This window comes from Falco punctatus, assembly GCF_963210335.1.
Source record: "Falco punctatus genome assembly, chromosome: 3".
Lineage (NCBI taxonomy): Eukaryota > Metazoa > Chordata > Aves > Falconiformes > Falconidae > Falco > Falco punctatus.
In genome coordinates, this window is record NC_137582.1 from 18160186 (window position 1) to 18174174 (window position 13989).

At 41.5% G+C, this 13989-nt stretch overlaps 1 protein-coding gene across 2 annotated transcripts in view; it reads left to right on the forward strand.

The window, feature by feature from the left end:
* The window catches only part of TMEM65 (transmembrane protein 65), a 48092-nt gene extending 39247 nt beyond the window's left edge, over window positions 1–8845 (forward strand). For both annotated transcript variants that reach the window (XM_080381752.1, XM_080381753.1), the window contains exon 8: window positions 1384–8845. In XM_080381752.1, coding sequence (XP_080237878.1) covers window positions 1384–1479 — 96 coding nt within the window. In that variant the 3' untranslated portion in view covers window positions 1480–8845. The remainder of the gene's footprint in view (window positions 1–1383) is intronic.
* Window positions 8846–13989: the final 5144 nt, after the last annotated feature.

The window sequence follows — 13989 nt, forward strand, 5'->3', positions numbered from 1 at the left end:
GGTGTGTTTTTTGCATGCAACAAGCCATGCGTGTCTAGTAACATGGATAAGTCTCTGCAATGACTTCATGTATGCTGTGCAGGTGCCTGGGCTGAGCTCTGCCTACTGTGATAGGATAGTTTATTTGAAAGTTATGACCCCATAGAAGTTTACTCCTATACATTCTTTGTCAGGTGCTTGCTATTCCTATACCTGTTCTAGTATATATTAATTTCTAATATTCTATAATTAGCTTGGATATGAAATTAGTTTCCCCTGGGTAAACTTTTAGCATTTGAGTAATATTCACTGCCTGGGTTTAAAATTGCGGGACGCTAATCTTGCAAATTCATTTGCAGGGTGATTACTTAATTAACATTTTAAACATTTGAAGTAGTCCCACTTCAGCAATGAGAGTGATAGTTTATTTTGAATAAAGAAACAGATTATAAGAAGCTGAATAAAGGAACAGGTGCTTCTTTCACTTTGCCAGAATGAACCTTCTTGGGGAAAAATACCTTTGCAGATTTAAGGGGAGAGGATTAGCACTTTCTGAGGATAAGTTGGGGGGAGGGGGGGGAAAGTCTGCTTTTAGTGCACTTTTTAGATCAAAGCATTGAGCAGGGAAAAACTGGCATGTTGTGGGCTGCCCTTTAGTCTGTTCGACATTAAGTCTTCTCTGTGGAAGCGGAGTCTTGTGTGGCAAAAGCCTGTCATTGCACCGCAGTTCATTCACAGCATTTTTCTGTGAAAAGACATCTGAGCACCTTTGCCTGTACAGTAGTGTTTTCTTTCACTCGCTGTCTCAAATTTTTCAGTACTGTCCACCTTCTGCTGGTGATGTGGTTCGGATGTTGCCCATTGTCTTTCCTTTCCTTTTGACTTTTACTTCTAGGCCAATTGCAAAATATTTTCCAATTACTTTTTTTTTTTTGTCTTCACCTTGTGCCTTTGCAAGCCATCATGTTTGCAAGGAATTCCTCATTCCTGACTCTGATAATTTACATTACCAGATACAAGCTTGTTTTTTTTAACTGCACCGAAAATGTGTGTAGCATTTTGGGGGGGGGGGGGGGGTTTGGTGTAGTGTTGCTCCCCCCTTCCACTTTCCTGGCCATCCTACTAATCCTTTGAATCAGTCTCCTCTGTTATCACCTGTGCAGCTCTTCATTGGTCATTCCCCTCCCCTTTATTCAGAATTGTCTTTTATCACAGCACATGCTATATCCAACGTTGTCATACCTGTGTGTCTCTCATAGATTGTGTTTCTGGTCTGCATGCTAAGAAAAACATGGCTCCCAACCGAAAACTAGAACAAAGGGTCTGTTTTCCTGGTTGTGCCAGTGCAACACAGCGAATGAGTAACTACTGATCAGTGAGAAACTTTTTCCCCCCTTTCTCTAGGGTAAAGCTATTGGAGTGACCATTGGCTGCATTTTAGGAATGTTTCCTTTGTTGTTCTTTGGAGATGAGGAAGAAAAACTGGAAGAAAAAAATTAACCTTTTTACAAGACGTATACAAATGTAAACTACTGTACCTCAATTATCAATTATGCTGTCAATATTTAGGAATTAACAGACAGTAAAAAAATGTATAGACTTGGGAACAAAACCTTCAGCATGTCGTTTTATGGAAACACTAATTTATTGTGGCTTTGTTGTGTTCAGTACTTCTTTTTATAAGATATCATCTAACTTTTTATTTAATTGTAAATTTTTGAAGTGTTTTCACTTATGGCAAGATGTTTACCACTTTCCCTTTGACCTTATTCTTTAATGGATTATTACTTCAATAATCCATCATGGATGACAGTATCACTCTTTGAGTTGCATATTGGTTGCTCAACAGTTGTAATTGCATGACAAAGATTTCACTGCTGTTCATCAGGTCCTTCAATGCAGATTATTACAGGAGGTTGGTGATGAGTAATTTGAAGTCCCTCGTTTTGCAAGATGACTGGTTGTCCCTTCACCAGTCATCAATTTACACTGCATTTAGGTTAGATATTTCAGTGATCTATGACAGTTTAGTTTGCCTTTTTTCACAGTTCTGAAATGTCTCTGAATTATCTTCCGAGGTGATCATTTTAATGCTTTGACAAGGTAAGTGTTTCCAGTATAGGCTCTTAATCAAGTCTGATTTTTTTTTTAGTGGTGTTTTAACACCTGTACGTCCATATTTGTGTCTCTTTTTTTCTTTTTTTCCTTCCCCTTTGTGAGTGATATTTTGAGAATTGAGTTGAGAGATTCTTAAATTTGTCTTCCTGAGTTTAGAGTGTGGTATTAAAGAATTCAGACCAACTGTTTCAGAACAGCAAACGACTTTTATTGTTCTGCTTAAAATAAAGTGTGGGTAGTTCATTGGGTGGATGAGGCTGGGGAACATTTTGGAGTGTAAGTAAGTGGAGGCATTGCAGGTTTGTCATGGGTCGTTCAGTTGAAAAGAAATGTAACATCAGTCTGGATTAGAGGACCTGATTTGCAGATTATAACTTTGTATTTAAGATTAAGCCTTTGCTACTTTATTTTTTTTTGCCGTGAGAATTAGTAAAAAAACCCAAACAACAGAAAAAAGGAGACCTGAGGCCTTTTTCCTTTTTTTGCCTTTTGTTTTTGCAGTCTTATTTGGTGTATTATAGGTCTTACGGTGCAGTCACATGTAACTGTGCTTTTTTTATACAATCATGAATAAATTCATTACAACTGTCGCGTATTCATCATATTTCAGGATCAGACTTGCAGCAGCATAATTTTAAATTGATAACTGTTGATTAGAGGGGAGGATTTTGTACCGGTTTAAATACTATTTGGAAAAGATACTAAAAAAAGAGGTACAGCCAGGGCACCTGAAAAGTTTTATTGCTGGAATTGTTAGCACTTTTGAAAGCTATAAAGAAATGTTAAAAAAAAATAATAAAAAGTTAAGTCCCCTGGTGACTTTTATTTGCTATAGGAAAAGTCTTATTGTAACGTGTATGTTTTACAGTGCTCCTTGCTTATTTCTTGGTCATAAATCTGACTTCTCTGTTCTCATTTCTAGAAGCCCTTTAACAGCAGTACTGAATCTTTTAACCTCCACATTTAATGAGGGTGACAGTGTTGTATCTGTTATTTGAAAAGCAGACTTGGAAAATACAGTCCTTAGTAGCACATACTGTACTTTGTATGTTAAACCATGAGAATCTCGACTGAACTGTAAACCTGAAAGAAGTCTCAGCCAGGCATAGAACACAAATGCAGAGGAGTTTCGGTTTACGTTTTCAAAGTTGGAGGCTTTATTAAAAAAAACAAAAAACAAAAAAACCCAACCAAAACCAAAAAAACCCACAAAAAAAAACCCAAACCAAAGAAACAAAAAAACCCTCCAACCACAAAAGATATGCACAAAACCCAGTTCCGCTAGAGAATTATGTGCTCCTTCCCCAACAGATTGCTGCTGGTTTACAGTACCTCAGTGATCAGGCTTTTTTAGTCATCCACACATTTGTTTTGCCTTAAACTCGTAACTTTTCTTCCCCTACATGTACTTTTTGTTTCTGTTATGTTTCTATACAAAGCTGTAACTATTTCCCATATGTTCTTTGAAGTACGTATCAGAACAGTTTTGCATAGCTTTTTTGTAGCTGTTTTTACAGTAATGCCAACACTTTCCCATTATGGTACTGGCATCTTCGTTGGAATCTTCCAGCAGTGGCCAAATCTCTGTTCTTTGCCATCGTACCAACTGGAACGCTGTTTTCATCACTTTTTTAAGAGCTCATGAGAACAATCAGAAGGCTGTCAGCTGTCACAGTAGTGTTAATTTTATAATGGCAATAGGAGAGACCATGTATTCTTGTTAAATAGCTTGTGCATGTAAATTGAGTACGTTCTGTTACTGTATGTCAAACTATTGTACTGCAACCAATGCTTTTGTCAAATTAATGAACTAAAATATCTTTGAAGAAATTAATCATGTGTCGTCTTGTTAAACTATTTAGCTGACCACAAAAACGTGGAGGGCAAGTGACACATGGTAAGATATCTTGGGTGTTTCAGGCTGTTGTCTGATACTGTAATCAAGAAGGTGACTTCTGGAGTTTCAATATTTGACAAACGTGAAGAAATAACTTGTGATTTGAGAGGAATAGTGGCTTTGCTAGAGGCTGAGAGAAAGTGCTTGTTGGGGCCAAGCTGCCACCCTGAATACAGTAAGGGTAGCTTGCTTTGCCTGCAGGATCCACTCTTGTGTGGATGGTGGTGCTACTTCATGTGGAAGGGAAGATCTGTGCCTGATCTGTACCCTGTCTCCTCATGAGGAGGGTGGGTTTTCCTGGAGTATACGGATGACAGTAATCCCTTATGCTCTGATCATGCTTTTTAAAACACTTAACTGAGAAGAGAGCACTAACAAAATGCTCCTCTGTTTTCTGTTGTTTCCTCTTTCCTTGATAAAAGGAAAACCAAACACTACAGGCTGGTTCAGAGACTTCAGTATGGCTCCATTTTTTTTTATTCTATCAGTTTGTCCTGGGTTAACAGGGAACTTTCACATTAAAGGGCTGGTAGACCTGAAATTGTGTTTATTTTAAAATGCTGTCTTTTATTGTAACTTAAAATATAAATGTATTTTTGACTGTATGTTATCTCTAGGGACAAAGAACATGCATCTGATTATATGGTTATGCAAATCTTCTTGCCAGTATTTTCTCATGCATGTACTTTTACATAAATTATTTGAAATCAGACAACGTACTTTGTATTGTCTTTAAGTCGTTGAACTTTCTGTAAACTTTTGTACTACAGCAAAGCTGTTCTGTGTTTCTTTATTAGACTAGATGCTGGAGGGGTATTCTTAATAATATCCTGTGGGTATTCAGCCTCAGTTATACAAAACAGGAATTTATTATTTAAGTTATAAGCAGGTGGTCCTTTGTCATTGTCATTGGAGATACCACCATGGGGTACTTCTGTCTCTTCGTGCTTGGAAGAGCGTGATTTAAACAATTAAAATATTTGCATGGTAAATTGGTGGTATTTGTGATTCATGTTAGTCGGAAGTCCACTTGCACTTGGATTTATGGAATTAACTGAGGTTTTGTATGCAAACTAAGCCTTTTTGAACTTTCCTGAACTTCAATTTGTTTTATTTTTTCCACTCCTTGTTCAGTCCCTTCTGTGAATGTCTGCATAAAGAAGTGCTGTGAGTAAAACACCTGTACTGGAAGGATGGTCTCATCTCATTTTGACAACGTGTATAGGTTGGCTGTTATTTTACTCTATTCTAATTGCACTGTGTAGTAGAACTCTTAATATTGTTCCAAGAGCCTGTCGCACTTCTAACCAACTTGTTTCCTTCTTCTCTGATGTTTTACATGGTCTAGTGACAAGCTGACAGAACAGTAGTATATAAACTGAAGACCTTAATAAAGTATTGAGGAGTTACCATCCTGCTCTGAAATTCTTAAGCCTCTGGAATTTTTTAACCTAAAGTATTAAGAAAATAGCAAGAGCTACTCCAGGTTGCAGTTAATGGTCTCAACACGAATTCAAGCTCCTTTTTAAAAGTATTTGATATTTGTTAAAGCTCTGTTAAGAATGCTTGTCTCTGTGTTCAGGACCCTTGGCATCCAGAGTGTTGCTTCAAAATAGTATTGGGAGTGGAGGGATTTGGGCAAACTTGGAATTTAAAAGCCAGCCGTGGTAGAACGCAGAAGGATATTATTTTTTGTGTTTGTTTTGGAAAACTATCTTCCCCAACCAAAACAAACACCACCACCTAGAGAGACCTGTGAGCTCTGCTGGCCCTGCTCCCCCAAGTCACTAGGATTTGAGCAGGACAGTCTGTGAGCCTCAGGTATGTAATTCAGAGTCGTGACCTTGGGCAGCAACAGGGCGTGTGGAGTGCTAATGTGTCTCTTCTATAAGTAGATGATGCCAAGATGAGCCTCTTGCAGCAGTGTGAAGAGGACTGGCAGGAGAGGGTTCTGGTTTAACAGTCTTCACCTTAGTGCATAGGTATCTAAGCAGTTGGTTTAAATACTGGTGCAGCTATGAATGCTGCTCTAGTTTCATGGGTTGCTTGTTCTGTCTGTGTGGGCAAAGACTTGACTTGCTGTGAAATACCAAAATTATTTGAGACTTTAAACCCAATGCATTTTGTGTTCTGTTCTTGATGCTGTGCTTATCAAAGTGTCTTATCTATAGGTCTTTGATTGTGAAAAAGGCCGTATGCTTTTGCTTAGAGGGTTTAAGCCTTTCCAAACCTGTAAATATCAGTATTATCTATCCATAAAGAGATTATATTGCAATGGGTTATGAAGTATACTGAATGGCACCATTGACTGCTTAGAAAACAAGGTAAGATTTGCTGTGTTGGACCTACAGCTGCCGTTCCCATTGGGAAGAGGGTTGCCACTGAGCAGGATGGTAGTGTGATAACACAGAGCGCTGCCTTGTCTTTGTGCAGCACTGCTGCTTGGATTTGGCAGGGTGATCTGTTTGCACCATGGTGATGCTGTGCAGTTTTGTTGAAAATGTTTATCTGTTGCTTCCAGGTAGGAATGAGGAGGAAAGGGAGGAGAATGGGATTCTGCCAGGTCATTTTCCCTACATGGGGATGCATAAGAGTATCCATTAAGAGAGAAAAAAACCCCTATGATTTGCATTCATGCTACTTTCCTGCTGTCCTCTGTGCCTCAGATTGCTTTTAACATGCTGGGAGATGGGAAGAAAGAGCTGATGAGGCTTACCTCCCCCAAGGTGGCTTTTCTGCACACCTCGGCTATTGAGCTGCCAATAATCCATGCATAGAAGTAATTGTCAAAGGAAAAAAATACCCCAGAAATACCCCCTTTTGAACACAGGAGCCCTTGAATAGGAAGAGGAGAATGATTACACTTGATTTAGCTTTGCAGTACAACTGCCTAGTTATGAAAGATCACATCAAAAACCAGTTGGATCTTAAAAGGAAAAAAGCCCCTTTTGGTGAAGTTTCAGGTAGGCTTTCATGCAGAATCTGCAAGTAACTTTTTCTCTGTGTGGTTTTCACTGATTAGTTACTTGCTCCGTTTTGTGTAGGAATGCTGAAGGGCATTGTTTTCCTTCTACCCGCTTGCTTTTGTGAGGGCATCAAAACCGCTAAGGGATGGCAGGACTGGGAGAAAGGCTGTGACCAGAGCCATTGCTTGTAGGAAAACATCCTAGGTGTGAGGAGCAGGCTCATCTTCATTTGTAGGATCTTGTTTCCCTTGTAAAGGCAGACAGACAGTGGGAGGATGGTTCCTATGGGAAAATAAATTATTTTGTTGGATTGTGTTAGTTTACGCCAAGGGTGGTTATATTGACATGTTGGGGAGCAGGGCAATCCGTCATGCAGACATTAAAAAAAAACCAAACCAAATAAAGAAACTCTTCCCAGCCTGCATTGGAAACCTTAACATCTTCTCTGTGCAGTAGATAAATGGCCTGCGGCTGTACATTTTTTCAGATCACAAAGTCCTGGGAAAGCCAAAATATGTTTGTATGTCATGTTTCTATGTGTCCCCCACATGATGTGGGAATGGTTTGGGTACTGGTGAGCTTGGTCACTTGCAGCTATCCTGCAGGCTTCAAGCCTCAGTTTTCATACAAGTTTGGAGGATTCCTGAAATGGGATTTCTCTGCCTAAATGTAGACTTTCCATGTTGCAGCTGGGCAACTTCACCTGGGTTACATACACCGTGACCCCCTTGTGTATGTTCGAAACCACCACCGGAGAATATATTTTGTCTGATGTGTTGTAGGTGTCCAGTTCAGGATGGGATGGGTCATGCTCTGCAGGCAGGAACCTCTGCACCAAAACCAAAAGGCGGCTGATAAGCCATGTATTTGGGGTGTATTAAGAGTTTCAGTCCTGTTCTTTGCCCAAAGTTTGCCCAGGTTTTGGTTGACCTGGCCCATGCAGTGTTGTTTTTGATCAGTGAAATCATGTGCTAGTTAGCTTGTACTTGAAATGGAAGAGTTTATTTCAACATGAAATAACTAGTTCATTGGATGGAAACTTTATTGTTGTAAAGCAAACCTACTTCAATTGCAAGTGGAGCAGCTTGGTAGCAAAGAGGGGTAACAGGGAAACAAATTACTTCTTTAAAAACTTTCCAGCAGGGAAGAGCTGCTCTGTTCTGGATGGCTGTTCTGTGGGACGCTCCATGTGGGTAGCGAATTACAGCTTTTTTGCTTGCATTTCAGCTGCTGTGACAAACAATGCAAATGTCACAAGTTGCACAGCAGTGGGGCGCTCGGTTGTAAATTACTTTGCTTGAAAACTGTAATCTATTAAAATAAACAGATTGGCCAACAAAAAGGAATTTAATAGCATGCTTGTAACTAATGTGCTGCTAAATGCTGTCAGCTTGCCGTTGCTGAAAGTTGGTATAACACAAGTAGGCCAGTGGTGTGATACAGCAAAAAGTGTTACTGATGAATCTTTTAAGAGAATTGTGGCTTATGAAAAAATGCTGATTTTCATGCATATTGTGCAGCTGCTTCCTCTCGATGCTGGGGTTGCTTGTGTCTCCTTGAGTCACTTGTGGTTCTGGTGCCAGCGTGGGGGACACATAATGAAACACCGAAGAATATAATTGCAAAAGAAGAGGACACAGAAAGGAAATAAACCTTCCCTTCAACGAAATACAAACAAATTATTCATTTCATTAAAATATCTGGAAAAAAAAGCAATAGCACTGTTTTGGTCTAAACTGGTATCTTTCGTTCTGGCAGTCCCACAGGTGGTTACAAAGAAGCTAGAAGATTTCTGAGTTCCAGCTGACAAAAAACCACTTTGGCTCAGGTTCTGTATTGACTTGACTCTGATTTAAACTGAGTCATAATAAACAGAAATTATGGATTTTGCGTGGTCTATTTCTTAATCTTTTAATTTTCTAGTTTATTATATTAGGGTGCTCCCCATATGTGCAGTCAGGCCGTGAAAGAGCAAGAGTTGCTGTTTGTTTTGTGATTGTTATTATAAATTACTATTGAGGACAATTGTGCGTGGCGTGTTTTCCCTATATAATACTCAGCATATTTTAAAACTGTTATAGTTCCTGGCTGGATAAATACATCACATGTAAACAAGTAGTCTGTTTTCTCACTCTGAATCTAAAATGGAAAAAGTTATTAGGGTGCACGTTCTTTTCCCCCTTAATGGTAGTCTGTGTTTCGCTTTGATTAGCTGATGGCAATTATTAGTACACTTTATTTATGATTTGGCTGTTTTCCTTTAAAAGACCTTTCCAGCCACAGTGGAAGCTACAATGGTAGCTACTTGCTCACTGTGTGGTTACCATATGAGTTTCAAAAATTTTGTTTGCTGCTTGCTCTCTGAACTAAACGTGCAGCCTTCTGTTGCTTTCTGTTAATGGCATTGATCTTGTTTATATATCCTGATCAGGTGGCCCTGGATGTTGTGGAAGAGACTTTTTCAGTGTAATCCACCATCAAAATAATCTGGTTTGTCTCATTGATTCATGCAAGTAGAGTTAAAAATGTTCTGATGAAAGCCCTTTAAATATGTCTCCAAGATATGCTCTGATTCACGCGCACGTGTGATCTGATCTAGTCAAATGAATCTCGGTTCCTGTAGGGTTTTTTTTAGGAAGAATTTAGGAAATAGTCCAATCCAGCTCTGTGAGCAGATGGGTTGGGACTCTGATGCCCACATGCAGTCCGTAAGCCTGGCCACGGCAGCGCAGGAGACATGGTGACCACACTGCACCAGTGCCACCACGTGCCCTGAGCCTTGCCACACTGACGGCTCCAGCCAGCTCAGTCATTGACAGTAATTCCAGTGGGGAGCGGGGTCCCTCGTGGGACAGTGCCCATGCTTTGTGCCTGTAAAAGCAGAGACCAGAGGGCAAGGGCAGAGTCTTGGAGCTTGGAAAGCTCCTGCTGCCAGGAGGCACCCGTTTAAGAAGGAAATGGTCTGCTGCAGGACAAGTGACATGTTGGTGTCTTCTGATGACGTGTCCTCTGATCTTGCCTACATCTGGAACAGTCCCTGACTTCTATGCACTGTGGGTTTTGCATATTTTATCTCGCATCCTCATCTAATTCTGGGTAAAGTTTGCTGGTAGCTTCCTTTGGATATGTTGGTGACAGAGCAATTGTTCTTGTTTCTTCCAGACCGTAAGAAAATGTGGAAGAAGTGGTGGTGGCATAGAGGGCTAGAATGAAAGGCAGACGAGTTTCTGCATTTTTTCAACATGCTTTTTTCTCTGCATGGATGCTATGGAGATGTGTAAACATTAAGAAAAAAAACCAAACCACCAAACCAAAACAAAAAAACACCCTTAGCTGTTGATGCTGCTGTCCATGAATGACTGACTGTTCTGGCTATGCTTGCCAGTATCGTGTCTGTGATGTTGCAGGCATGGTAATACCGTAGTTCTTTTGCAAACTGTGGTCTACAGCTTTGGTATATTTTGATTTCAGTAGTGGGGTTTTTTTTGTTTGTTCTTTTTTTTTTTTCCCCTAACCTTCATTTTTAACTGTTATCTAGTTTGCTGCTTTGAACTAGTACTCCGCAGTGTGTCATATAAGTAATTCCTCCCCATGGTTGGTGTATATGCACACTGAAAAATATTCATATGTTGAAAAGATATCTCTTCTTCTAACCACTCTTAGTCACTGTTGAGATATAGTGCTCTTTTCTGTATATCCTATTAATCTCATGTGGCACCATTCTCTCTGCAAGTAAATAAACTGCATTTTCCTGTGCTTATAAACAGGGTGGTGTATTTCAGGGATTGCCACGAGATAGCTATAACAAATAGGAAAATTTTATGGCTGTTAACTTTTTCTTCCTCCTGATATTACTGTCTGCAAAAAAACTGTCTCAGCTTTCATTACTGCACAAAGGAGATGTTCTTCGTTTTCTTTCATCTCCGAATTTCCAGCCCTGCTAACACTAAATAGTTGTTCCCAGTTTTTTTCTACATGGGCAATTAGATTGTAGTTTGTATTAAAAATGTTTGGATTTCCTCTTAACGTTTTTGAATCCTTCTTACAGTATCCTGTCGCTAGCTGAAGTGTGAGCAGTAGTTGAGGGAAAAGTGTATATATTTATTTATTAACAGCAATATTTTTGCTTTCTGTCTTCTAAATGCTGATTATGTCAAACACTCCTTATTCTTGGCATTGCTGACTGCCTGTGCAAAGAACACCATTAATATTTTTTGCTGTTTTACAATCTTTGTGCGTGTCTTTTTTCTACTTTTTTTTTTCATTATTTTCAAGAACTATTAAATGCTCAACCCGCAAGAGGAAACTGTTCTTTCTGATCTTAGAAACAGTGAATCAATTTATAGAAACTGGTAGTTCTGTCAGTAATGTTGCGGGAGAAACCTATGGCACATCAGCTTGTTGTTCTGTTTGGAGGGGTAGGATTTGTCTCACTTAAGCGTGGCTTTCTAGAAGTTACACGTACCTCTGAGCCACTCAGAGGGTCAGACAGAGATCTCCAGAGGATGCTTGTGTCTCTCTTCTTCCAAAGAGGAAGCTTAGCTGACCAACTGTAAATTATGCCCTAGACTTTAAACTTGGGGGGTGGAGGTGAGGTGAATGCAGTGTTGGCACCTTATGGCTTTTGAAGGGCATGCAGCTTTCTGGCTCCTCAGGGCTGGATCCTGCGCTCATGGTGCATCGTGCGGTGGGCTGTGGGGCTGGGCTTGGAGGTTTGTTGCTTAGTCCTCTGCATCCTGGGAGAAGACAAGCCAGCAAAGACCACTCTACGTCTGAGTCACCGCAGGGACCCAGCCCGGTGAAACAGGCATTTGCAGATCTAGTAACTCCTAGGGCTGTCCCACGTTCATTTCCCTGACTCTTGTAACTCTTGGCTGATTTTGATACATGGCTAATAGGGTCTGAAAGATGAGTGACTTTTGCAATTGGTGTAAGTGAAGAGAAGAATAATAGAGGTGTATGAGACAATTTATTTGAATGTGACCAGGCTCCAAACTTGGAGCAAACTCAAAGCTATAATAAAGTCTTTCACCTTCAGGACTAGACACTGCTAAATTGAAAATAAGAGCGTTATTTCTGGTGGTGGTGTGGAATTGGCAGACTGACATTTCTGTTGGCAAGCAACAAAAAAGCTGTTGTCCTTCACTGTGAAAAGAGGGAGGCTGTTAATATTCTTGGCCTGAGAGAAATATAGTGCCTTGTCTGTACTGGAGATTTGCCTCAATGTTTTAAATCAAGTGACTTTTGGAAAAGCAGCTCAGATTCTTTGCTAAGCTGTTCTTATAGTCTCTAGTTCTCTGTACAGTGTGAGAAACTGGGCCAGGACAGGTGCTGGTAATGGTGTATCAGGTCTTTTGGGGCAGTTTGATGCAGATTCGGCAGGGCTGTATCTAGATTACACTAGTAAACGGAAAGTGTGCAAAGACTTACGTGAAATTCATTGAACAGACAACGGGACTTCGGCCATTACTGGTTCTCCACCGTATGAGATGCATAGGTTTTATTAGAAGTGGTCAGTATTTATATAGGGTACGGGATGGATGTCTGGGAAGGCCCCTTTTCCTGGAGCATAAGCCCTGGTTAAACTTCAGACTTAAGATGCAGCTGCCACAGGATGAGTATCCATCACATGCACAAGACATGTCTACCTGGGGTAAACTTGTGCTGTGCTGAGGCCACACCAATTTATTTCTTTAACTAAAAGTTGATAGGGCCTATCAGATCTCTGCATAGACAAAGAGCATCTCACCATAGATAACGGTGGATTCCTGCCCTCTGCAATGCCGTACGTTTACCATTTATCAATTCACTTTGAGCTTTTAACATCCAAGTACATATGTAAGTACTGTTCAGTGTCTCCTTGCAGAAAATGTTCTGGATAGAGAGTTCATAGTATGCAAGGTACAGCACCAACACTGAGTTAGGTGTGAATGTTCCTTTAACCTAGAGGAACCAGGTGATCAGGCCCAGCCACCATGGGGTTATGAAAGGCAGGTCCTGCTGGACGAACCTGATCTCCTCCTGTGACAAGATGACCCTCCCAGTGGGTGAGGGAAAGGCTGTGGATGGTGCCTGCTTGGACCTTAGTAACGCCTTTGACACCATCTCCCACAACATTCTCCTGGAGAAACTGGCTGCTCCTGGCTCCGATGGGTGTGCTTTATGCCGAAGTACAAAGAGTGGTGGTGAATGGAGTTACATTCAGCTGGCAGCTGGTTGGTTACAAGCGATGTTCTCTGGGGCTGAGAACTGGGGCCAGTCCTGTTTAGTATCTGTATTGATGATCTGGGCAAGGGGACTGAGTGCACCCTGGGCAAGTTAGCAGATGACACCAGTTTGGGTGGGAGTGTTGATCTGCTTGAGTGCAGGAAGGCTCCGCAGAGGGATATGGACAGGCTGGATCGATGGGCCGAAACCAATTGTGTGAGCTTTGACAAGGCTCAGTGCCGGGTCCTGCCCTTGGGTCACAACAGCTCCACGCAGTGCTGCAGGCTGGGGCAGAGCGGCTGGGGAAAAGGACCTGGGGGTGCTGGTGGCAGCCGGCTGAACATGAGCCAGCTGTGTGCCCAGGTGGCTCAGAAGGACAACAGCATCCTGGCTTGTGTGTGACCAGCAGGACCAGGGCAGTGACCGTCCCCCTGCACTGGGCACTGGTGAGGCGGCACCTGGAACCCTGTGTTCAGTGTTGGGCCCCTCACTGCAGGGGGGACACGGAGGGGCTGGAGCGTGTCCAGAGACGGGCAACGGGGCTGGGGAAGGGGCTGGGGCACAAGTCTGATGGGGAGCGGCTGAGGGAGCTGGGGGTGTTCAGCCTGGAGAGGAGGAGGCTGAGGGGGGACCTTGTCGCTCTCTGCAGCTCCCTGACAGGGGGCTGTAGGCAGGGGGGGTCGGTCTGTTCTCCCAGAGAATGGCTGAGTCACCATCCCTGGAGGTATTTAGAAGATGTTTAGATGTGGCACTTAGGGACGTGATTTAGCGGTGGAACTGGTGATGCTAGGTTAATGGTTGGCCTTGATGATCTCAAAGGTC